General features: G+C 42.4%; 1 protein-coding gene across 1 annotated transcript; it reads right to left on the bottom strand.

The window, feature by feature from the left end:
- Positions 1–8,119: 8,119 nt before the first annotated feature.
- On the bottom strand, positions 8,120–25,561 carry pnpla7a (patatin-like phospholipase domain containing 7a). The gene is made up of 36 exons (XM_040197811.2): positions 25,393–25,561; positions 24,738–24,795; positions 24,540–24,614; positions 23,648–23,735; positions 23,392–23,474; positions 22,981–23,078; positions 22,161–22,301; positions 21,906–22,065; positions 21,563–21,643; positions 21,084–21,212; positions 20,830–20,910; positions 20,229–20,358; positions 20,064–20,135; positions 19,871–19,944; positions 19,596–19,751; positions 19,324–19,401; positions 18,562–18,767; positions 17,981–18,112; positions 17,687–17,810; positions 16,777–16,890; positions 16,387–16,453; positions 16,148–16,297; positions 15,902–15,965; positions 15,510–15,678; positions 15,067–15,249; positions 14,775–14,893; positions 14,486–14,642; positions 13,545–13,661; positions 13,360–13,429; positions 13,131–13,247; positions 12,817–12,965; positions 12,562–12,714; positions 12,331–12,450; positions 11,288–11,372; positions 10,779–10,894; positions 8,120–10,477 (listed from the first exon to the last, which is right to left on the bottom strand). Exons 1-36 carry the CDS (start codon positions 25,410–25,412, stop codon positions 10,367–10,369), a joined length of 4,047 nt encoding a protein of 1,348 aa, XP_040053745.2. The 5' UTR covers positions 25,413–25,561; the 3' UTR covers positions 8,120–10,366.
- Positions 25,562–26,185: the final 624 nt, after the last annotated feature.

Genomic DNA, 26,185 nt, shown 5'->3' with positions numbered 1-26,185 from the left:
TGTGACATCCAGGCGACGGCGATATAAATGAGCGTTGGAATCCTGCAGACGATGTGGAGGATTAAAGGTCTTGAATCCTTTGTACGATGTTTGAACATCGCTACAAGGGGAAATCCGTGATTGTGTTCATACTGGGTTTTTTTTGTTGCTTTTTGTCTTGTTTGTCTGTTCTGTTGTCATCTCCTGCTCTTCTGGCCTGCTCTGATTTGACATGTGGAATAATTTCTGTTCGTCTAAAACCAGTAGAAATACACATTTTGCACCAATTGCCTCACTAATGCAACTACCTCCAAACTCAACTATTCATCTTTTTTTTAATTTTCTTTTTTTTTTTTAGAAAGTTCTCAATGGCACCGACTCAACCCTTGATGCTTCCCTTCTTGTCTGTACAGTGAATTGCTTTAGCGGCACCACGAGTTCTTCAAACTCATGCATGCGATGGCCCTTTGTTCTACAAAGGCTGCTTTCCTCGTGCATTACTGAACAAAGCTGGATATCTTTTTTACAATGAAGCAGAGAAGAGCCAGCGTAAAGCTCCCTCTGCCATAAGGTCAAACAGTCACCTCTTCCTCTGCAGGGCTCTCGGACAAAAGAAGCCCTTAATTCCTTCACAAAGCGTATAGTCTCACGTGTAGATGTATGCAATTCCTTTAAAATACACAGAACATCAAAGGCTTGTAAAACTGAATAATTTATTATTTATATTTATCAATTTCTTTTCTAAATACAAAAATAAATAGTGATTTAAATGATACAGTACAAGCATAACGCGTGCCTGCGTATACATCATATAGTTACTATTATTACTATGCTACCATCTAAAAATGGGATCTTCTGAACATTAATGCAAAGCTATGGATTGAAAATATTCAGCACCCGCGTGATACGTTTCTGAATGAGAGGATATAACAGAATTTATTCCATGTTAAGAAATGTCATTTGCAAGATTCATCTTTGCCGTTATCGGTGCTCCCTTCTGGCTTTATCTGCAGCGCAGCAGGCCCCTAAATCATTCTATAGAACTGATTAAGACACGGAAATTCGGTATCGCTGAGACGTATGATGCAAAAGGCATTACATGCCATAAACATGTGCAGGATTATGTCATTGATTTAAAATATATTTCAATCCAAACTGTATATAGGTTAACACATCTCTTTTAAAATGTTTGGTGTCTCAAAATCTTTGTTGTCGAGACAAATCGGCAATTTGATGCATGGATTCTAAATAGTATGAAGCAGCCAGTGCAGAACCCCAAAAAAGAAATTGTCACGTACAGTGTAAGAATTTACAATGTTCTAAAGGGAGATATAACTCCAACAAGGCAGTGCTCCGATCTAATTACTTGTCCAGAATCACCTCTGAGACTAAGTGTGTGTGTGTGTGTTTGTGTGCGTGCGTGCGTGTCAGAGCGAGGGAAGGCCTCTTCCGTACGTGACGCGCATGTCTATCCCCACCTTGTCTCACCTTGGTACTGCAGCACACCTCCCCTCTCTCTTCCATTGCTCCTCTCCTCCGGTCTTCCCTCCGTACTAAATCGCTCGTAACGTCGGCTCCCAGGTGACATATTTCCACTAAGGTGCTTAATGGGTTCCAGCGCTCTCTGGTTGGCTGAGGAGCAGTGGCTTGATTCTCTGAGAGGTGAAGGAGCGATCGGTTAGAGGGCTGATGAGAATGAAGAGAGTTGGAGAAAGGACAGCGGAATGGATCAGAAGAAATGGGAATAAAAGAGGTGGAAGAAATTTAGCAGATGTGTAGGAAATGGGCACACGTTGATGTGGCTTCTGCTGCAGCTAGCATGGCTAATAGTGATGCTTTGTAGCGGACCATTTTTCAAGTCAGAATAAGGCTGTCAAATAGTCCTGAAATTGACTCCCAAGATGCAGCGGAAGGATGCTACAGTTTCTACCAGTAAAGAAGTTACTGTTGGGCAGCTAAATCCTTTTCATTGACTACACTGAAAGGAAAGCAAATTTTAAAATGGCCGCTCTCGGTGGCATTAATGAAGACAACAATGGAAGGGTACTTACAAGTTGTAGAAAAGGGATGTGTACACCTGCAAAGCTGTGAGGATGATGATGTCTGGTTGCATCATAGAAAATGGAAAAACTATTTAAGACGCCATAAAAGGCTTAATATTCTGTCATGTAAAACTACAACAGCATGAATGTGCTATTTGCAGAGCGAGTGGGACTTTTGTAGCTCTTGCAGCGTTGGCAGGTATTAGAATGTAAATAAATTGCAGTGCTTCCTTGGTAAGTTCCCACAGGGTAAATTTAAGCTTCAGTACAGCGGTGTGAGGGACGGCCGTCCTCCCAGAGACCCAATGGTGAATTATGGGGGCCGGTTTGACTCTGTTTACTCAGCGACGTTTACCCTTGCTTGATTCACTCTTCTCTTGTGTGCGTGCTTGTGTGACGAAAAACAGAGAGGAACAAATATAATTGAAGCGCAACAATGTCACTAGACATTAGCTGATAACAGATTTCCTTCTCAAACTCACAGACACGCCGCTCTTTTATCCCGAGAACTCTGTTTGCGCATTTGAAAAAAGACCCACTGGGATCGACGTGTTCGTCGCAGGGAGGCTATTGATTTACTGCGCCTCCGGGGCAATAAATCATAAAGCTGGATGTGAAGCCAAAGTGTCTTTCCGTCTTGTGCTGCAGCTCTGCTCCCTGCACAACAATGGCAAACGGGAGGGAGATGCAGGCAGATACACTGGATGGTGAAGGGCCAAAGACCACAACCAGGACGGAAATGAGCCCACTGCATGAAGTGGAATGATGGTGGAAAAGCACAACATGCACAGAAAAGGCATCTGGCATGAATGTGTGCCGCAAATAGCAGCTGGAATCTAAAAGAATATTGGTTCTTAATGGTTGTGGTGACACATTTACTTAATAATACTAGTAGTTGGAATGTTTCAGGCAATCGGTCTTCAGCGTATTCATCCTACAGACGTCAGTTTTCACTTCTGTGAAATATCTCAACATCTGCTAGATGGCTTGGTACGTAATCTGGAACACGCATTCATGGTTGACTATGTCCTAAAGAATTTGATGATGGCCTGATTGACCAGGAAGTTGATATTATATATTATGAAAAATGTTCAATACGGTCTTCTGCCTTTTTATATCTAGACTTGTCGCAATGGAAGGAGTATTACTTTAGCTTCAAATGGGAAAAAAAACCCAACTTTGATAAAAACCGAAAGGCTTCTTTCAAGTTTCTGTTTCTTTTTGAATGTGTCTTGTTTCATTTTCTCTTCCCCCTCCAGATGGTTTACACACTCTGTCGCTGTACATTGGACACTCAATGTTTGTCAGACTGGAAATCAGTTTTTGTTACCTGGGAGAGAATCCAACTTCTCACGGCCCCAAAATAAGTCCCCTAACTGAACTGTCAAATGCACCGTGGAAAAGAATGGAAATAAAAAAGAAGGCCCATGGTTTTAGTGGTTTTTAGCCGCCCATCCAACCTGTCAATAAGGTTAAAGTGTGTCTGTGAAATCCTCTGGATTTCCACCTCTTCAGACCTTTGCTGTTGCACTAAAAGGGCCCTTTTTAAATGTATCATTTATATGAAACCATCCTCACGTACACGCCAGACCAGACCTAAAGAAGCGTGCTGTACATGACTAACATCGTTGCCGTCTGAATGCTCTTTATAGGCTTTGTCAAGTATGTCGGTGGAGTTTTTGTCGTGCATATTCAAAAACCCATGACTCTGTTTCTATCTGGGGAAAAGTCATTCTTTTTTAGCAGCTGACGTACTCGAGCAGTGATGTGCTCTCACCTCGTGTTCCCAATCTTTAGTGTTAGCGGGGTATTATTAACTTGGCCGGGGAGCTGACAAAGGCAGCAGCTCTGCCCAAATCTTGTGCCGGATCAACCGGCAGCAGCTGTGAGTCCATCTTTGTTTTCACAGTTTCATTTCTGCTGCTGTGTTTCTGTGAGCCACACACACAAATCTGCAGCCATATTCCTCAAACTCATTTACAGGCCCACATATGCGGCCGGTTGAGGACCTGCTTTTATTGCAGCTGGAAACATTCTGGCATGTTGTTGTTTTTTTCCTCCATCGAGAGTGATTTGTGGAGACAAGGCTCAAAAGAAAGGCTCCGTTATACGGTGCAACATAGTCCACAGTGAGAAGTGGTTCATGAGTTCACCATAATTCAATAATAAATAAAGGAAAATCGTGTGGCTTGTATTTGACCTTTTGCAATCGAACAGTTTAACACTATCTCAGTCTTTGGGCCTTTTTCTCTGGTGTTTGTTCCTGGATAACGGTGGTGGGCGTTGTTGCTGAAGGCAGCATATAGTTTACTTATTAACTGTTGACAGAGAAAAAGAAATGAACATAGATGATTGATTTGGCTATAAAAGAAATGAACATAGATGATTGATTTGGCTATAAAATAGAGTATAGTCCATTAAACGACCTGTAATAGAAGACAGAATAAAATACACAAACCCCTTCTGAAAATCTTTTTTTTATTTCAGTGCTGAATGTAGAAGACCCTGAAGGCTAAGCAGCATAATACATCAGGCATAACAGAACTCACCTCATTATGATGTGAATACTTTTTAGCGAAATTCTGTAATAATTTCCTTTGCGATCTCAACCTCTGTTGAGTTTTGCCGCAGACTTTACATTCTTCCATCTCTGTCCGGTGATGCAGGAACCTGCAATGGTGGGCGACGGTTTTTCTTATTATTCCCACACACTCGTGTCCTGTTTCCCTGGCTGCATATTAACTGATTTCATCTCAGACATCGGCACTCTAAAAAAAAATATATATATATTCTCCCACTCACGACAATCAATTGCTAAAAGGTTCCGCGTGTATTTCGTGCATGTTGCCGTGGGAAACCAGGGGATCAGGGCTGGTGGACGAAACGAATGTTGAGTGTGAAGCTGTTGAAGCGGTGTGCTGTAAATAAGAGTAGTTCGGCGGATTGAATTGTTAAATGTGGATGCAGGGGGGGGGGGGGGGGGGTACAGCTGCATGCTGATGGTGTCCACTGCAACAACAGAATTCTTACCGTTTTCTTCTATTCGCTCCATCTTGTCGAGCCCGAGGCGACAGAGATCAACCGACTCACACTCAGGCAGATTGAAACCCAGAGAAGAAAAACGTTCAACTCTGACACAAATCAGACGCACTTGACATTGAGTTTGTGAACACAAAGAAAAACCGAGCTGAATTCATGTTTTTTTATTTTGGGGTTCCTGGGTGCTTTGGCATTCAACACTGGAGTTTAATTCTGCTCTTCATTGCACTGCAATTCATTTTGGATGAACTTTTGTAGTGTGATTATTATTCATTTTTTATTTTGGGAGGTGGGAGGCTTTATTGGATATACTATTTATTGGAACTTGTTTAGCATGTAATGGTTATTTTCATTGTTGATCAATCATTTACTCTGTAAAATGTAAAAAGAACTATGACGGTGCGTCCCGTCTTCAAATTGCTTTTTTTCTGATCAAAAATGGCAAAAATGGCGTAAGTGATTAATACATGATCAGACTTTTTCTTTATGAATTCTCTTGTCATTGACTAATAACTTCAGTAAAGATTTTCATCAAAAATATTCACATAGTGTAGTTCAAAACCACGTTTTTCTCTCTAGGTGAACGTGGGAGATCTGCTTTGTGTACAGCAATGTACTGCAATCCTGTGCAGATTACTGGAAGTTCTTCGTAAAAATGGACGAGAGAGAGAAGTGAGGGACATGTTGAGCAAGGTGAGGTCCGTTAATTTGAGCGTGTTTTGTACGGACTTCCAGTCATTCGCAGCGGCAAAATGAAAGGAGTTCTGACCAAACTCCGTACGGACTTTTGGAATGATGAGCCGAATTAAGTCACTGGATGGCGATTGCTGTCGGAAACGCGCAGAAGATTTGAGCGGTCATTCAAGGGTCATTCCCAAAAATGGATTTGTAGACCACGAGAAGTATGAAGAGTCCACCGGCCTGCAAAGATCACAGTGGTGGGGGGTGAAGGGCGCACTTGTGACAAATTGGATTGCTGAGTGGTGCAGTGGGTCCAGTTTTCCAGATCCACCACCAACAGGAATTATTTCCAAAATATATATTTTTTAAGATTAAGAGGAAATCTTGTGTTCTTTGTAATTCCTTGAAACCGTGCGTTCCTCAACACCTGGTGCCTTTTTTAATGCTCCCATCTGCAGAAACCTTTTATTCAACGGAATACCGATGCAAATTCCTCACCACTATTCTATGCAGCACTGAAATGACACCGAGCAAAGTCTTAAAAATCCAACCTATTGAGAGCCTGTTAGTGCAGGTTTCCGCTGCTGCTGCTTCTGATGTGGAACAAAGCCTCTCACGGTATTGAGAGCATAGACCAGACGTGTCAAACTCCATTATGTCCGGCCGCGAGTAAATATCACGTGTGTTATAAGTGGCCCAGCCGGTCAAATAGGACGCACGCGGCTGATTCTAAACGTCCCAGAAGGCACTGCAAGCGCTACTAGCGACGGATCTAGCAACTTCTCCGGTGGAGGAGACGGGGAGGCCCAGCGAGGGATCGCAGGGAGGACGAGTATTGTATTGAGTATCGTATCGTGATATTTATGGCAGGTATTGTTATTATTGTATCAAAGTCATAACTTTGGTGTTGTGGCAACCGCATGGCCACTAGTCTCCCACTTTTAAGTTTTGTCCCTCTCTGTGATTGAGTTTGACACTGGTGGCATGGACCTACGGAGGGGGAAAGGTTTACACGTATGGATGCTCTGTACTCAGGGGCAGAGAAGTGAATGTAAGGACAATGATCCACAATCAGCCACAAGGCTTCAAAATCAGTCCGAAGTGGTTCCTTTGCTCTTGTGGAGAGTGCCAAGTAAAGTCGAACCTGAACCCACATCCGAGGTTCAATTAGTTGGGACTGCATCAGCACCAAAGTGCCCCTTTTCTCAGCTATCTTCCTTCCAAAAGCACTTCCTGCACGGAAGGTCACAGCAACGGAAGAGCGGCCCTGCGTGTTCGGAAAGAGGTGCGCGGTGTGGAGCTGGTTACATATTCCTCCGGCGGATCAAGGTCTGTCTGTTTGAGGGCTTCTTGTCACCACTTTTCCCCCTGACTCATTTTTCCAATAGTGGCTCTGAAAGGGGTCGTCGCCCACCAACTCGCCCCCAGCCACTTGTACATCGTCAACCTTGCTTTTCTGTCAAAAGACTGTAATATCCTGGGAGCCTGTACTCATTCAACCCGTTTTTTTGCCGTCCTCACTGTGATGTATTGATCGAGGCTGCTGCCAATTATTCCCTCCTCGTTCTCGTCTCCCTCCTTGTGACCTAAATTCCCCCCGGGGTGCTCATTAATTAGCCGATGCAAGCCTCAGTTCCACAGGGAGGGCGGGGGATTGAAAAAGCTCATTATAGGACACGTCAAAAGATTGGGATTAAGTGTGTGTGTGTTAATCTGTCACAAACAAGCCTGCTGGTCTAATAGCGCTTCAGTTATTCATCATACTCGTTCTTTAGAAATCATCCAGTGATTCTGAAGATCCTACAGACTTTTGTGTTCTATATCACTCTAACATATTATACAATTTTTGCTTATGACATTATTCTAAAACTTTGATCCAACTGCGACAATCTCTATGTATATTTGTGACATGCCATAGTGTGACATTTTATGAAATACTATGCAAGGATTTCTGGGATGTACTAAACCATTTTTAAATTACTTTTGATATCAATCAATCCATTTTTATGACATACTGAAATATTATTGAATAGTAATCCTTATATCTATTTCCATTATTGAGGGTTTCAGGTACGCCAACAAAGTCATTTAACAATCGAACCACCAAGTAGCACCACTTCATTTGATGTTTTAGATGATGCTGTATTTACTTAGGCCAATACCATCTGATCTTTTTTGGAAATGCCCCCTGAGAACTGAACTATGCGGTTTTATGTATTAAATAAAACTTTCTCCCGGATCAGTTATCTCTGCTAAAATGTGCCCCTTATGTGTTAGAGCTCTGCAAGGCATTTTGATGAGTTTTTTTTTTTTTCTCCATGTTTTGAAGACCAAACAATTAATTGCACATTAAAGTTGAAATTACGGGCACGTAAAAATGAAAGACACAAAAAAACTTTTATTAGTAACTATTGATTATCAACAACTCTTTGAAGTATAGAAAAGTAGATGCAATACAGTGCAGGCTTAACGGTAAACATTCATCATTGGACTGTGTTTCCCTCCCGTACGGGTCATCTAAGGCTTTGTAACATTAACTTTATGGCACAGTTCCACACATTACATCAGCACTTCATCCATTACCATGTCCCATTTAATAAAGTAGTAAAACATTCATTCTGCCAGACAACATTGATTCATTGTGCTCGGTTTTTGGAAACCACCCAAAAGGTACGACAAAACACCATTACTTCATCGGTCAACTACGAACGTCTGCTTCGCTCCCACATTCCATCTGCATTTTAAAAAAACCACCATATGCGCATCACAGGGTTTCTTCTCTCTGTACGCGTGTAAGGCAGCATGAACCGTAGCACCAGTATCAGCGGAGATCACAGCTTCATACTGTGAGGCTCACAGGGGGCTTTGTCAAGTGAAAAGAAAATGTCATTAAAGAATTCGCATTGATATCCTTATTATTGGAGGCAGACGGATAAATTGGCTTGTTGCATTTCAATGTGCGTTGGCTTCCAAGCAACAGGAAATTGCATAACAACCCTAAAAAGTTTTGTTTTTAAATGTATATATTTTGATAAATTATACCTGAAACCATTTGAAAGACTCCTCAAATGTTGCTGGGGCTCTGATAGTTATTGGGCACTAAGAAATTTTAATCAATTTTTCACTTTTCCTTACACAATATGCCAAAAGATGGATCACTCGAACATTAACATTGAAAATATGCAGCTCTAGTTGTGAATAAAGTTGAGACAAAAATCATTAAAAGTGACACAGGCAGATTAAACAAGGCTAGATAACTTGTGTTTAAAATCACCTAGGGCCTAGCTCGTTTACATACTTGGGTTAAATAATACAATCTGCAGTTGCCTTTTTGAATATATGTTGGCATCGGATAATGTTGATGCCAGTTGCAAATCAGAGGGAAAAAAAAACTAAAAACGTGTGCAAGCCAAATAACTTCTGTTACAACACGTCCCTGTGCCTCAGCTGTAGTGACGCGAGAAGCGCTTCAGGGCTCTCCCAGCAGATCCACGCTGTCTGTCTGATAAATCCGGTCCTGATAACAGATGGGAGGGGGCTCTCTCGCCAGCTGAGCGGGTAACAAGCGCTTTGAAGTGCATTGCGATCTTTCCTTCCCTCCCCGGCACACCGAAAGCTGCGCGACAGCCGCGGCAGGAGTGCGTGCTGCTTGTTTTGCTTCCTTTCGGATTTTAAAATGTAGATTATGACTGAATGTTAAAAACACAAAAAGTTTGGGATTTTTCAAGTGCAATGCCACTTCTTCAGGTCTGCGCCAATACAACTGTTGTGCCCTTGACACTGTCCGAGTGGTGGTGGTGTTGTCCTGGACTGTATTGTATGTACAGAGAAACCCCGTAATATAATGTAGTCCAGCACAACAACACCTGTGACCTCTAATAAATATAATTTAATTCTCACATCTTCAACAGACCGAAAGCCCACTTACGCAAATTTGGGCTGTACAACATGAATTTGTAAAAATTGACTGTACCGATGTACCTGTTGAAGTAGCCACTGAGCGCCTTTCCTACGGCCGTCGTGGTTTCTAGTCAAGTTGATAATTTGTGTTTGTATCTGAATTTCAAAAGAAAAGGGCAAACTTTAGATGTTTTGTAATCTTTATACATTGTGTGTGGAAAAGTCTCCAGAATATATTTCCAAACAACCACTTTGTACAGTTAACAGTGAGAAAAAGTTGTTTTCTAATTGAAATGAACTGACTAACTATCTGAAACGTAGCTGGAACTCTTCATCTGTCGGAGTGTTATCAACCAAAAGTTCTCAGCTGGTTAAATCTAACATATTTCATTGAATAGAATGTTCTATCTTGCACTGGACTGTTGCGAGTCATGTAAAGTTACAAGGTAGTCTTGGCTGTCACTGAAATAAATGATCAGATTTGCAGCTGCTCTTGGATTAGAGGAATGCATAGTGTTTGGATTTCTGAGGAAATGTCACACTCGCTGCCTGTGTCGCCTGTTGTCAGCCCTCCTGTGTATCGAGGCCAGCGTGGTGAATGCGGTCATTCTGACAGGCTCAAGGGCAGCAGATAAGTTTTTTTTCAGTCATGTGGGACGGAATTGGGCGAAACGGGCAGGTGAAATTGTGAAGACCTGATCGGACTGAGCTCATGAGACTGGTCTTCACTTAATGGGCTGTCTGCTTGACGGACTGTCGGAGACTGTGGGAGTCAGGGGACGGCTGCTGGAGAGTGAGGCCGTGTCTTGTGCACGTCTCCCTTCCAGCTCTTCATCCTGATGATCACAAGTAAAGTATCAGCAAAGAATTACATTTGAATGATTTCTGATCTAATGACAAAGGGGGAAAATATATATAAATATGCTTATTTGCAACTTTAGTTGTCATGTATTTTGGAGGCCCCGCAGGACCTCAAACAATGCTTTTATTCTCCTTCTTTACATTGACTTTCGCAAAGTCGAAATGTAAAAAAAAAAAAAGTGCACCCAATAATGCAAAAAAACGATATTAAGTAGAGGAAAAAGACGGATGAGCCGTAAAGTGCTGAACCCAACAGAAACCCCCGAGTGTTCACACCGTGTCAGCAGTCTCCTCCCCCTCAGTGTGCTCTCCGGGGCGATTGTATAGCTCCATGTCAGACAGAGCGCTCTCCACTGCCTCCTCGTCATAGTCAGTGTGGTAGTCAGACTCCTCTGATGAAAGGAAGGCGCGGGAAAACAGGAAGCAAAGCAGCAAATTGTGGGTAAATAATTCGTGGTGTGCGGAGGAGGAATGAGGGTTCGCAGGTGAACAGTTCGGAAAAAGGAAGCATTGACGATATTACAGGAAATCAAAGGGCAGTTTGACCCGTGACAACGGCTCGAGGAAACAACAAACAAACGTTGTTGCTAGGCAGCGCTGATCAAAAATAATATAACATTATGGTCTATTTGTTGCCTGTACGGTTTTAGAAACATTTAATGTTTTATTTATTTAATCTTAAAACAAATAATAGGGCGCAAAGGAGAGAAAGACCATAACATGCATTACACCAGAAATTGTGCACAAAATAAATAATGTGTGTGTGTGTGTGAGAGCAGTTTTACCATCCACCAGAGCAGGTTTGACGGGCTCGATGCGGGACACAATTTCCGCCAGGTCAGTAAAGGAAGCATTGGGACATGAGACCACCTGTGACACACACGTTTATAAACATTAAAGTAATACTAAAATTGACTGAGGTTCAATTAGTTTTGCCTGTACTGTGCCGATAGTTTTTTGCCAATTTAAAAATGTAATGACCAACTTCTTTCTGGATCTTAACTCCTGTATGTTATTTTTTTTTAAATTGCTGCCCCCTGTTTTTGTTTGTTCAGCATTATGTGAATCATTACTGAACACACTGTAGAATCCATCACAGAGAAGCATTATTTCCTCTGCAGGTTGCACCTAAAGATAGAAACATCATTAACAGAACGGACTATGTGGGATAGCTATTAAATGAAAATTCAGTCCAAGACGGTTTCAAAACGCAGTGCATGACTATAGTTCACTACATTCCCATTGTCATCATTTTTCAGGTTAATTTTCCAGTTTGGATCCATTTTCAAAACTCATTTCAATATCAACAATACCATTTTTCTCTTAATCCTCCTCCCCGCGTTGTTAAAATATCTCATCATTCTGTAGCCGTCCCTGTTAACATGGGCCATTGCTGCAGGACAATGGATCTGTTGTAAAATACATCTTTTCTTCTGTACTTAAAGAGCAGACTGCTGCATAGCTTTAGCGTTATTACTCTAGCGGCAGTGCAGCCAAGGCCGAACATGAGCCTGCTGATGACAGAACACGTAGAATACCCATGTTGATGATAAACATGGACTGCACAATAAGATTACAGCAAACTTGCCATCCTCGAGTCCTTTTTTTTACCTAGATGGGTAGTCATCTAGAACTCATGTTGTGACACCATTATTAATATTATGTAAGAACTATCTAATTTAAACTTTTGTAGTTAAGTTTTTAAATGGCTTTGATTTGTCCATGAATGCTGGATTCAAAAGATAGTAGTGAAGACAATCTATGGTTATACTTAAAACCACAATAGATCCATTCTGTACTGGCTCCTCCTCTTTTGTGTTTCCCTTACATTGTTCTTGCTTTGGGTGTTGTGGAACTCCTCCTGGTGTCGGTCTTTCAACATTTTGTCCACCACTCCACTGCGGATCCACACGTCAAAGACAGTCTTTCCGTGCTGGTAGCCCACCTCCTACGTCAGGGAGATACTTGCACGTCACCATTACTTTTTCCACTGCCACATCATTTAGGAGACACCAGAATACCTTGTGGGAATTGTCTGACATTTGTTGCTTAAACTTACAGCAATCTCATCAAACTTGCCAAACTCCAGTGTTCGGTATCTGTCGATTGGAGGTCTGATGTACTCGCAGTAGTCGCTGCTCTTCACAGACTCCAGTTGTCTGACACAGCACACGTAGGCCAGCCGAGTCTGAATCTCTGCCATGTTCAACACGTGAGACCACAGACGTGCCCTCATCGTCATTCATAGGACACATTTGGTATTAAAACGGATCCTTGTACGGTCTGTGTCTTTTGTCTTTAATCAATTCATTACCTTTACTTTCTCAGCTAGAGGGTTGAGGCGTTTCCATAGCAGCCACCAGCCGGAGAGCGAGTCGCCGTAATTAGTGAGGTTGGTTTCATCCCGGCTGCCCACGTCAATAGCGATCACCACTTTGGCCCCCATGGAGCGCGCCACATCAGCTGGGAGACGAGGAGGAAACAACGGTGGGACAGAAGAACAGATCCTACATGAGTGTTGAAATGGAAGCAACGACATGTTCAAGGCACTAAGAGAAGTATTAGTATTCCAGTAGAGTAGTAAAAGTATTCCACTAAGAGAGGAATGAAGTCAGCAGAGTAACACACCAGGCAGGTTGTTGATGTAGCCTCCGTCCATCAGCAGGTGGCCATCTTTGGGGTCGCAGAGCGGAGGCAGATAGCCAGACAGCGACATGCTGGCACGAACATACCGCCACAGAGACCCTCAAATGGCCAAAAAGGATTTAATTCACCTACTGCTGTGGCTTCTTTAGGTAAGAATACTTTCAACAAACAAGAACAGTTTTATTTATTTTTTAAATGACACTGCACCTACCATCAGTGTGTACTCTCATGGCAGAGGAAGTGATGTCAGTCGTAATATTGAAATACGGAATCCGTAGATCCTGCACACACGTTACAAACATGACAACAATAAGTTCACATGCCACATTGCGCGATCTCCATCTGAAACTAATTCGTGGGTTATGTCTATTCTTCAGTAGCTCTTTGGGAACTCGCCTCAATCTGTTTGCTCTTGAACACATTGCTAATGCTGGAGTTGAAGGCCGCACCAGAGAACATGGAGGTGACTGGGTACGTCAAATCCAGGAACTTCTTAAACACGGATGTCATTTCCTGCCGGAAAAAAGGACAAAAAAAAAAAAAAGGTAAAATGGTTTCTATTCTGAACAAAAAACGTAAGTTTAGTTTGATCTCAAGCAAATCTCTTTGAAGTGTGAATAAGTAGGTTCTTCTAGGTAATCAGAATTTTCTTCGTAAAACCCCAAATTCACTCTTAAAAAGGCATCAACATTTTATTTGTTTGATAAAAAGTTTGTTCTTAGTATTAAGCTAGAAATACTAAAACTGCTAAGAAGCCGCTGCTGTAGAGACGTTCAGAACCAAGGACAGAGTCCAAAGAGGGGGGTCTTGATACGCTGTGGGGGACGAATGATGTTCAGCCTGCAGACCTCGACACGGAGCAGGTGTCTCAAGTCAGCAGTCATGGTTCATATGACAACTACAAAATAACTGCATGAGCTGAATGTGCAAATCATTCAGGGATTTCTGCATCACACAGCCTTTACTTAATATAAAAAGGTTAGAATAGAAGTCAAGTGACCCAGCCACCTTCACAAGGAGGACTCAGGCAGAACATTTTTAATTGCTTGGAAAATATTCCTTTTAAAAAACTGGAGGATTCACTGTTGAAGTTTACAAAACAATCCCAATAAAAACATTTGGTTTTGGTCAAAGTTGTTTCTCCAAAATCTGAAATCTGCAGATGCTCAAGGTTCATGTTCTCGGATCCTCGGAAATGACTCCAAAATCCAAATCCATCTTATAGTAATTAGATCTCACATGTACAGTATCACCGTTCTTTTGGTTTAAGTGTGATCAAATTGTAAGTGCCTCCAGCTGTTTAACATGTGGATGTATTGCAAGACGAAGACTTTTACCATCGCCCATTCTTTGGCCCTCATCCTCATGCGGCTGTGGCTGCGGTCCTCGGCATATAGTGCCCCCATCAGGGAACCGATAGAGGTGCCACCAATAAGGTCCACTGGGATGCCGGCTTCGCAGAGAGCTCGCATTATGCCCACCTGGGAACAGCCCCTGAATAGGAAAGCTTCATGATTATAGTCAGTCTCTGACAATTGTGAAATCCACTAAACCCATAGGAGGAGTTGTATTTGAAAAGGTTTTCTAGATTTCAGTACAGTATGATGTGAGATTGGGTGGCATTACCTGGCCCCTCCTCCTCCCAGTATGAGGGCAATAACATTTCCTGTAAGGACTCGAGCCAGGCGCGAGAAGTCGGAGTGACGGTCTGCTGGCTTCTCAAACACACGTTGATACAGCTCCAACTGAAGAGAGTCAAATCAATGCAATAAAAGCAGGAAAGAGTGAGGAAGAATTTAATGGATCAGAATAATATGATTATGTTGAATTTGAAATAACTAAATGAGGGGACGAAAGCAGCCTGAATGGGACAGACAAATGTGTTTTTGTCTGCAGATGAGAAATGACTACATCCTACCAGTTTGGGACGACTCCGCTTCGAGAAGACCCTTCTGGGACACGAGAGGTGGAGGTGTCTGGAGATCCAGCTCCGCATGTTGAGCCAGTCCACAGTTCCTTTGGGTGGGGGGCCGTCTTCTTTGTGCAAAAGCACCAGCTGCTTCTGGGCCCGCACTGCACTTCCTTCCAACATGCGCTCCAGCTAGAGGGAAGAAAGCAAGCCCAGATGTCAGAACATTTTCTTCAAATCACTTGCTTATCCTGTGTAGCGACAAATGAATATTAGTACAGATACAATATCTTTTAAAAATAAAATGTATTTCTGGAGCCTTTTGATGGGCCTTTAACATTTCTTCAAATAGAACAAGCTAATGATTAAACTTGTGTTAAGCAACCCTACACCGATCAAAATAAAAAAATTCCTAAACCCAGAGCTACCATTGACCCGGATTCTCATCTCACCCCCCCAACAGCAGGGTCCTGGTCCCCTACTCCCACAATGATGATGCAGTCAGCCTGACGAATGCACCGCTGTGTCCACGGGGTCAGCGTGTAGTCAGTCTGGTAAAGAACGATGCGATGGAGGTCTTCCTGCTGGCCCAGCCAGCTGGACAGACGATACTCATGGACACTGAAGAGGATGAGAGTCCATTAAAGACGGCCACTGCTGGCAGCAGGCAGTAGAGCTCTTTATTGTGCCAGTAAAGCAAACTTAAACAGAATTTAATAAGTCAGAAAGATGAAGAGCCCAAGGAAAAAATGAAATCGGCCAATAAGTAGTATGAATGGTTTTATTATTTGGGAGGTGTTGAATGCAATATTGAAAATTCTAAATTTTCAGCCACCAAACATACCTGTCGAGTGCTGCAGCTCCAAGCCGCAGTTTGATAACGTCGCTGGTGAGCAGAAGAGTAGGACCTGTATGTGACGGGTTACAGCAGTTAGTCAATAAGAAGATCATTATCAGCACGTGCCGGGTGTCTAATTCAAATTTTAAAAACGGTGGCCATATGTTTACAAAGAACATCCAGGACCTTAAGTGTAGCAGCAAAACACACAAATCAGGAACATATTTGAGCTTCTGCATTTCTCTTTCTTACCAATTGCTATGAGTGCATGCTGCAGCTCCAGGGTGAAGGCCGTCAGAGGGACTTCTTCTGATACCGGCAGGACTGTCACAGTGGAAAGATTGGAGGCCTGGCTTCCTGCATCCCACTTACTGCCAGGAGTGTGGAGGGCCAAACTGCGAGCTGGGGACATGCGCGCGTATTAGCAAACGCCCCAGTCATCGGCGGGTTGAGATTAACACACGTGCACATGGGACATAGAGGCTCCAAACCTGTCAGAGGACCGTTGACCTGCTGCAGGATCTTCTGTCCCAGTAAGTGGATCAACCTGGTGACAACCTGGAGAGGACATTTTATAAGAGGCTCGGTGTTTCGTCATCAGACGGTCGGCTGCCATTTCCTCACTCATTCCTCCTTTAGCGATGCTTAAAACTGTAGTTTGTAGTGATTAAGTATTTTACACTCAAAACCGCAAGAAAAGCACATTTTGCGAACCCTTTACCACACCAATGGCCATGTACTCGTGATCGGAGGTTAGGTTTAATCAACTAATTTTAACTAATCGAATTTGATTGTACTGGTCTCCAAAAAGGTCCACTTTGAAAATCAATGGTGTTTTCACATCAGCTACAATGTATTTTAGCAACTGAGGTTCATCCTACCTGTGGGAACTTTCTCTTGATGGAGCTGAGAGCTCCTTCTGGTAACTTTGCCAGCTCAGAGTCCCGTACAGCATGCACTGTGGTGGCTCTGTTCTGATGGGTTAGGGTCTCTACCTGCAGGCAAACAAGAGGACACATAACTTTGTTTACTTACTAAGGAAAAGGTTTGCTTTCGATAGTTAATGAAAAACACAAACTGTCCCTAATTTATAAAATAGTACATGGAATAAACACTAAATATTTGCCTTGAAAGATGCACCAAAAATATATTCACTTACAAAACCTTGCGTACGTCTGCCAGGGCAAATATATTTGGTTTACCAACCAATGTTTTTATATGGCATTATGGTGATGACTGAGGATATGGAGTGATTTGAGAGAGCGGTCAATGCTTTATTTTCTAATTTACACAATTCTTCTGTGCAGGTGGTGCCGATTTGCCAGGTGGAGGGAGTAAGAGTCACCATGAGGACTCCAACTGAGCTTAGATACTTTGCATAGCGGTTTAGTTTGTCTTTCTATGCCTCCATCCTGCAAACGAGAGTTTAAATGTGTTTGAAACCCCCCAGAATAGACAGATTGTGTTTTTTTCTTTTCAGGATGTATCCTGAATAACTTAATGTAGCTGTGTGTTAACTATAATGAATAGTATGTCATGGTTAATAAAGATTAAATATGTTCTTGTTCTTTGTTTAAAATCAAATTTCAGCTGGCTGGCAGGTGGTGTTGGTCACTTTTTCTCACTAAATACTCATTATTATTCTTTGTTTATTGGCTGTGAGATTAGTCCAACATTTGGGTTTCTGAAGAACGTAATGACAGTAAATAGGTTATGTGAAGATAAATATTTTTTTGCATTTTACACCCCCCCCCTCCCCCTCCTTCCACCCCTCAGCATCCCGGTCCTTACCACTCCAATGAGGTCGCCGCGTCCGTACTCTCCTATGAGCTCCTTCTTCCCGTCTTCCTTCAGGATTACAGAGCGCAGTCGACCACTCAGCACTATGAAAGTGCTGTCGGATTTCTCTCCTTGCCTGATAAATATACAAACAACTTCAATTCACAACAAATATGAAAACACTTTTGACTTTGGAAGTGACAGAAATGTATTTAAATCTCTCACATAAATGTGTACGTCAACAAAGTTGACCCCGTCTTCTGAAGACTTATTTTTCCAAGTCGTACAAGGTTACGAGTGGAGTACCTGTAGACGGCTCTGCCCGCCTCCACAGCCATCCAGTCGAGAGCAAAGTCTATCTGTCTGACGAAGGACGACATCCTTCTCACCACGGTGTGAGCAACATTCAGCACAACCTTTGGCTCCACGCGCATTATTCTGAGGAGGAATAACAGATTATTTTGATTGCTTGCGTTTTTGTTTAGTCAACGTGTGTCAGCCCAACCACTACCACGCCCAAACACAGGAACTATCCCTTTGGTTAAACGTGGGAAATCAAAATTTGATGGCTTATTTTGCATTTCAAATGTACTATAGAAATGTGTCATATAGGGAGCGGCGGGAGATATTAAAAATAAATTATATTTTTCAACAAGGAGACATGGGTTGAAGTCCAACTGCATTAACTCTTGTTGAAAACTTAAGTCTAAAACAAAACACTTGTTTGAAGATCCTGCCGTTCATCTAGATGTTTAGAATATGGATGAATTCTGTGAGTCTTTCAATATCCGTTATACACTCAAACTTTCCTCTCTGACTTTGAGACTACATGTCTTGAACAAATTGCTCTTTGGATGGGTGAGTGCAGAGATGTCCGTGTGACTGACTCATAGAAGTGGGTTTTGGAAATGGAGAGGAAGCTGCAGTCGCGCAGGGCTCGAACAGTGAATATGAGGGGCTCTCCGGTCAGAACGGCAAGTTGACCGACCAGCTCTCCGGGGTGCGTCACAAACAGACGCGTCTCTTTTTCGCGGTCGATCATCCGTTGGTAAACGTGGAGGAGGCCGGAGATCACAAACTGGATGCTCACCTCCTAAAGCACCATGAAGAGAGAAGAGCACATATCTGGGAGTCTGAAGGTGATTGACAACATTCAGGTGTGCTAATGACACGCTAATGAGTTCTTGTTTCATTATTGTTATGAATAAGATTTATGGATTAAAAAAAATTACAGCTGATGTGTAAAGTATCTAATTTTTGTGTATGGCACTGAAACAAGCTATTTCTTCACAGAAATACTCAATGTTTTGCTACATCTTCAGAAAGACATGTGCAGCTCAATGGACCACACTGACTCGAGCTCGAAGTGAAAAAACGTATAATTTGTGCAGTTTAAATCAGGACAGTGTTTTAGGAAAATTTTTGGAAAATGCTGTCCAATTAAGACCAGTGGAGGACAACACTTGTGTGGTAGAATACAGTAAATTTGTCAACTATTGATGCAACCACAAAGCAAATTTCACACATCAAATCAAAAAAGTTCCTCCAAATATATCTACATTGGAATCCAAAACCCTTACAAATAATTAATCATAGTTGTCAGAAACAAAAAAGAAGGATATAGTCGCTTTGCAAGTTGTTTTCCTAACCTGGTCTCCCTGACAAGCCACCACAGCGCCAGCTTTGACCTGACGGAGGGTCACTCTGCCATCTAGCAGGCTGGGGTTCTGCAACAGGAAAAAACAAAGTTTGACCACAAAATGTGTGTTCATATTAGGGCTGTCAACACTATAGATACACAAACATCATGTACACATTAATACTCACAAAAGAAACACAGGTCTCAATTTATTAAACTGATGAATTCAAAAGTCAATGTTTGAAATATTTCTTTGAAAACATGAATCATTAAAATGATTACCTGCAGCTGGATGATTCCTAGCAGGTCCTTCTTAGCGGCCTGGAGGATTGCGCCACTCTTATTGCAGTTGGTGGAATCAGAGTGCTCCCTGCTGTCGGTGCAGTGAAACACTTCGGTGGGGATTTGCTGCACTGTCACGCTTTTCTTCAGACTTGACTACAAAGACAGAAAGAGCGACTTATGCTGCTGCTATTTAGTTCATCCGCATAAGTGGCAGTGGATGTTGGGTTGTAAATATGCGCAGACAAAGCGGTGACGTGGCAGGAGAGTCTTACTTTGGGAGTCACAGGACTTGAAGCTTCATCCATAGCGACTCGAGCTCGCTCACGAGCCATGTTCAGGTCATTACCTGCAAATCAAAAAATGTTGTATCCGTGCGTGTGGCCTTCCTGTGTAATCGGTGAGTGTAGGACATTAGTGCAGATGTATGCTATTTGGTGAGCGCTTATGTCAGAGTCAGTGACCCACCTGAACAGTCGGTGGGCATCGAGGTGGAACGCAGCTTCCTGTGGCTGCTTGAAGGACTGTCGTTTATGCCATCTGCTTATTGAACAGTGATACACAGAATCAGCTCAACACAAAGCAATTTTTAACATCAGTGTTGTGTTGTATGTTTAGAATTATTCATGTGACCTGTCTCTGAGGAGCTCTCCGTTAACCCGGTCGGTAACTCGTCCTGGAAGTACAAGCGACGAGTCGTCTTCATAGTGGTCCCATCGGCCATCACACTGTTTATGTTGGACAAGGGCACCGCCCAAGACTCCTGTCAATGAGGCGGCAAAACAAATAACAACAGTGCCCATATAAGTTAGTCAGGACTACAGTAACCTTTCCCAGAACCATAAAATATTTCCTGCATTACTTAGTTTTGGCACCGGGGAAAATCACACATTAAGCTCATAACTGGGGTGATGAGAAAAAATAATAATAAAATATTTGCAAAGCACACATTTCCCCCGAAAAATAGTTTATGTAGGTTCATCATCATAAAGTCTGAGGCAGGCCAGGTTTAAAAGTTGTTTTCTTCCCTGGGGCTGTAATAGATTTTACTCATTTTAAAATGAGCTTTATGAAGGAACAACAATATGTTTTTATAATACGCTCATTGTGGTGTGAAATGAACTTGTATGAGTGACAGAGGGTGTACGTGCCTTTCAGTTCTTGTCTATGTATTCAATACGGGCCGCTTTTGTTTGACTGTATGCGCGCGTGAACTAATACATTTCCCTCCTACCGGATTGAAGAGCTCCGTCGTTAGGCCCAGATAGTCATGCAGCGCCAAGAAGGTGACTCTTTGGAGGCGCACCATGATTATCTGTAAACACACAAAAGGAAACACAGAGCGCAACAGATAATATATATAAGATTGTGATTACATTTAAATTTGATCATGTTTAATTTCATAATTATGTGTTCCAGTAATAAGAACGCGTCTCAAAGAAAAACAAACACTACACACTGTATATTTATGGTTAAACAATCGGTTACCTGAATGACGCGAACAAGTGTCTCTGGGTACTTCTCGAACACGGACTCAAAGGCAGATGCGGGTAAACGTAAGATGGTTGCGCGAGTTGCAGCCCGTGCACACACGGTCTTATATGGAGCCGGATAACCCTGGAAAAGGTGACAGAAATGGCGAGAAAAGAAACAAGGTCAAAGAGGGCCTTCACGAGAGCCTCATATACATAATGAATTGCGGTATTGACTTAACTAGAAGTTTGAGTTTCATACATTGTAGTTGTAGCATTTAAATCTGAACTATTCATTTAAAATGTTACATCTGATAAGAAGAACAAAAAGGTGATTAAATACTTAAAACGGTTTGACACAGTGATTTAAAGGTTTAATGATGAACCATTTCAGTTGACCAGGAAGTACAAAAGGAAGTGCCTGGAAACGAGATAGGCATCGATGGAGATATGAACAGTGTAGAGATGGGATGGAGAAAAAAAAAAGCAGCTCACAGTGATGATGTCCAAAATACTGAGCAAGCTGTGGACGCTATCCCCTGCGAGCACGTCCTTCACCACGGGTTCAGTGCCATCCTAAAAACAGAAAGAGCAGAAAAACATTTAAATAGATATAAAAAGCTGTGGAGAGATAGTACTTTTATTCTGCTTGTTCAGCATTTTAACAGCAGACTGCATCTAGATATATGATGCTGTACTGCTCTCTGGTGTTTATGTTTGTTTATGGGTAGTGTGAGGTTGAGGATGACATTCAAACAGTCCTAACACAATGCAAAGTGTTAATGTGCTTCTGAGTAACACTTCTTTTTTCACTTATTTATTTATGATATCCACATACCTTCTCGTGGATGCAGAGCTCGAGTCGTCCATCCTGGACCACAAAAATGCTATCGTCATTGTCTCCTGGCTGGAAAAGACTTTCACCCTCCTGCAGTTCGATAAACACCATGTGGCGACACAGCTCGAGGAACAGGGGCTTCTCAAAGTGACCCAAGACTCTAAAACAAGTTGCAGAATAAACACGTTATGAAAACTGAGGAAAGCACGGGAAGCTAAAATCTGTCAGAAAGAAAAAAAAAGTATTCTTGTCAACCTGACATTCTTCAACATGTAGAGGACCTCGGAGGGCATGTTTGAGCTCTGCACATCAAACTCTGTTAGGTCAGCCTCCAGCAGAGAGGAAGGGGGTTCCTTAGGCTGCAGGGTGGGAGGATCTTTGCCGATCCTTAGGATTCTAAAGACGGGTACAAAATTATTTAAATTCAGGGTTCCTACTCTCATCTAGAGATCATTTTCGAGGAAGTCGAGGCCTTGATCAAGACTGTATGAAAGACACGGGTGGCACCATGCACAAACATATTCCAGCATCCTCCAATTGACTGTTATCCAACTCTCCCAATAATGCGAACACACATTTGAACACTTGCTCTTATTTAGAGTTCAATCATGTGCCTTAAACCTTTGTAAGTGAAACAAGCTAGAAAGCATTTCCACTTTAGCAACTGATCCAAACATGCTGACAAATTGAACAGTGGCAAACAAATTGGGACTACGTTATGTGTTGGAAACCAATCTGCCCGTCTCAGCATGGGGATGTATGATCACAACTTTCACAACATACCAAAAGTTCATGGGATCCTGAACAAAACTCAGCCCTTTCACATTGAGACATTGCTTATTTTGAGAAGCTCTGATACCTGGTTCCTTCCCTACTTAGGACAATATTTCAATATAAAACAAGAGTTACCAGTATTGTATTTCCTTTCAGGTCGGTGTAAAATCGGTCTACCGTTTTTCAGGATTTCCATGACACGTAAGACTCCAGGAAATTTTACTAATCAATCGACTAAACAAATTTGAAAAACTGTTTCGAGGTTTCGTTTGGACACAAAAAGGATATAAATGGTGCATACTTGCTAGCTAGGTTCAGAACTTTGCTTCTTTTGCGGATGCGCTGCGGTTGTTTCGCTACTGAGGCAGAGTTGGGAGGAATCGATGACAGCGTCTGGACCTTAGAACGACAAAACACAAAAGAAATGTTCGGAAACATGTATTTGTATTTATACAACACAACTGTTGACCTCATGATTAAAGGGGATACAACAAAAAATGCCGAAGTTCTCGATTAAACATAGAGAGATAATTTTGAGGACCTGAAATTAGTAAGCTAAATTCTTACGTCTGTGTTTTATTCTATCTGTGTATTACAAGGATAAGCTTGTGGAGCCTAAGTGCGTACAAAAGCAATTTCCTTACAATGATGAGGAGTCTACCAGACTGTAAATACTTGTGTAGGAGTGCGAGACAAATAGAAGTGGGGAAACCTTTCGCATTATCTTCCTTCCATAGAAAAGCACTTTATCTCGTTTTCTGAAGCGATACTGAGGTACACCCGGCTGTTTTGCACCTAGTCATAGAATTAGAAAAAAAAAGCACATTAAGACCACATGTTAAAGAAAACTATAAATAAAATATACTGTTCTGAGGAGCGTTATAATCAGGGGAACAGAAAAATATTTTCCAATATGTACTATAGCATTGCAATAAGTATGAACTTTACAAGGAAGTTTGAGGACTCACGAGCGAGCTTGAATCTCCTGTAAAGGAAAAGCACCACAATACCGATCAGTGAGACGGCGACTGCTGCTCCAATCAGCACACCGGTGAGCTAGAAGAGAGACAAGCAGTGTATTGGAGTGAAAGTAAAGACACATGAGAAGGGACATTAGTTTCCCACAGAAAAGGATGTTTAATCTGCTGGTTTAGTAACCTTATGTGTTAAAGTCCAAAGCTTGGCAAAGTGCCAATGTGCAAAGTATTGCATTTACACTGGAAAAGAGACTAAACAAAGTATGCAGTATGTCTGTAAGCGGTACGTAAAGTAAAACATAAACTGAGTCTACTGTTGTCATACAATATTGGCCAGCAATGGAATTAAAACAAAGAAACTGGTAGAGCAGGAAAAATGGATCATGTTGAGAAAACACTGACAATAACCTTCTACAGGAACTGGAAATAAGTGTTGGATGAAACAAACACAATGTTGTTTTGTTTGGGACACAGCACAAGTTCTTTGCTTTTGATGAAATGATGAATACACACATGCTCAGCCACAGTGTTAGCCAGTTAACTGAAGATCAAAGCTGTTGGAAATATTCATTACATTAAACGATCTAATGTTTTACATGAATTTTATCTCAGAGCTGTGAAAGAAGAGTCATGAATGGGAAAAAGTTTTTTTAATAGTTGCAATAAAGTGAAAATTGACATGGCTTTATAATTCGCCAGGTATCGATCGCTGTGTCAACCTCAATCCCACTGTTTTAAGAGTGCTGGGGCCAATCATTTGGAATTACAAAATGTTGGGAATCCAGATTACCACAACTAACCCCCAAACTATTACTAATATAGAGATATCCCAATCTGGCCAGCAGAGCCCGCTGGTTTGTCACAGTAGCTTGTGGTTTCTTACCATGGTGGTCTGCATCCTTTCCTCCACAAACTGTTGCAGCCGCGCGCTGATTTCATTTTTTCTGTTCAACAGCAGCTAAAAAAAAACACACACACACAAGTAAGATCAGCAAAAGTTATTGAATCCCGACAGGTCACAGGTGGTTGTGTGTGTTATGGTATAAAAGAAGAAGATGAAGAAAGAAACAACAGAGCTTACTGAACTCGCCCTCGCCAGTCTGCAGAGGTCTCCCTCGTCCTCTGCTCTGCATTGCATCCTGTAAAGCAGCAGCACGTTGGAGGGTTAAAGGCAGCCAGCTTGTCACGTACAGGGCATTCGCAATGGAATAACCGCTATTGAGTGAATGAAACCGACAGGAAGCGTTGCTAAAATAAAACAAAACATATTGACAATCAAATGGGAGACAAGGACGTTCGTTTACTTCACGCCTGCGAACCAAGTAAACGGTTAAACGTGCGTAGCGTCGCGCGCACGGCGCCGTTATGTCGCGGGAGGCTCACGGGTTGTTAAGGGGGATGAACGGGAACTATGGAGAGAGGAACCCGGATTTGCGAATAAACCGTAAATTAACGTTCCGCCACCCATCACTTGTCTTCGCATCGTCACTTGAATATGCGTTGATGAGCGAATTGTGGCGAAGCTAACGTGACGTGGCAAGCTGGTGCGATTAGCCGTGGACAATTAGCGGCTGTTGTTGATTGCGGGTCTCCGCTATTGTTTTCAGTTAGCCGTAGCTTGACGTTAGCTAAAAACAACACCGGCTAGCAGCCGCGTCTTGCCAGCTATTATAAACCACCGAAGTCGACATCACATCCACGCGTTGTGAAATTCAGGCAGAAGAGGCTGTACTTACTTTTCGAGCAATTCTGACATGCCGCGTCAAGCTAGTAATATAGCCTTACAGATCCAAAGTTAGCATGTTGCTCAAAGTTTTCTGTATGCCGTGTGTCACTTGCTTGGCCCCGCCCATCGTCACGCGTACACCAATGACCTCTCGATAACTCCTTCCGCCTTGGAACCGTCTGAAACGCTCGTCCAATCAGAAACGGACCAATCCCATTCGAGGTCCTTTGTACCATTGTAACGTGAATCAAGAAACATTTATTGCCATAATATGTCAGACATACAAGGAATTTGACTTGGCGGTTGGTGTGTAACAGCCGACAGTACAACAATGGACGACAAGACACCAATGCACGAGGAATAAGATCAAATATAATGCTATGGATTAGTAGTATAAGGCTATGGCTTAGCTTAACAAAAGAAATACAAGTTAAAGTTAAAAATATTTCAAAATAAAAAATAAAGCGCACCAGCGAACAGAGAGTGAAAAGTAAAATTGACAAGTGAAGGTGACGTGTTCAGCGAGAAAGAAAGTGACCGGTGGAATGTCAGAGTCAGTCAGTGGGGGACCGGGCTCTGTTCGTGTGGCGGGAGGTCTTAGTCCTGATGGACCTCAGCCTCCTGCCAGATGGAAAGGGCACAAACAGGTTTTTGTCCGGGGTGAGAGGGGTCGGCTACGATCTTTTTAGGTCATGGGCCTGTAGTCATTGGGTCCTGTGATCCTGAGCTTCTTTGGAACAGGGATGATGGTGGAGGCCTTGAAGCAGGCTGGTACGCGGCATGTCTCCAAGGAGGTGTTGAAG

The sequence above is a fragment of the Gasterosteus aculeatus genome, chromosome 14 (genome assembly GCF_964276395.1).
Source record: "Gasterosteus aculeatus chromosome 14, fGasAcu3.hap1.1, whole genome shotgun sequence".
Taxonomy (NCBI): Eukaryota; Metazoa; Chordata; class Actinopteri; order Perciformes; family Gasterosteidae; genus Gasterosteus; species Gasterosteus aculeatus.
Note: the sequence above shows the minus strand (reverse complement) of the source record. Positions and strands in the feature narration are given on the sequence as shown.

Bases quoted from the DNA above. Each gene is read 5' to 3' on its own strand.
- pnpla7a (XM_040197811.2), bottom strand. From the start codon at position 25,412: ATGTCAGAATTGCTCGAAAA. The intron at 20,359-20,829 runs GTAGGAGGGAAA...CCTCATTGACAG, and splicing joins CGACGGAGCTCTTCAATCCG to GAGTCTTGGGCGGTGCCCTT. The intron at 10,895-11,287 runs GTAAAACTGCTC...TCCTTTCATCAG, and splicing joins CAAACCTGCTCTGGTGGATG to AGGAGTCTGACTACCACACT.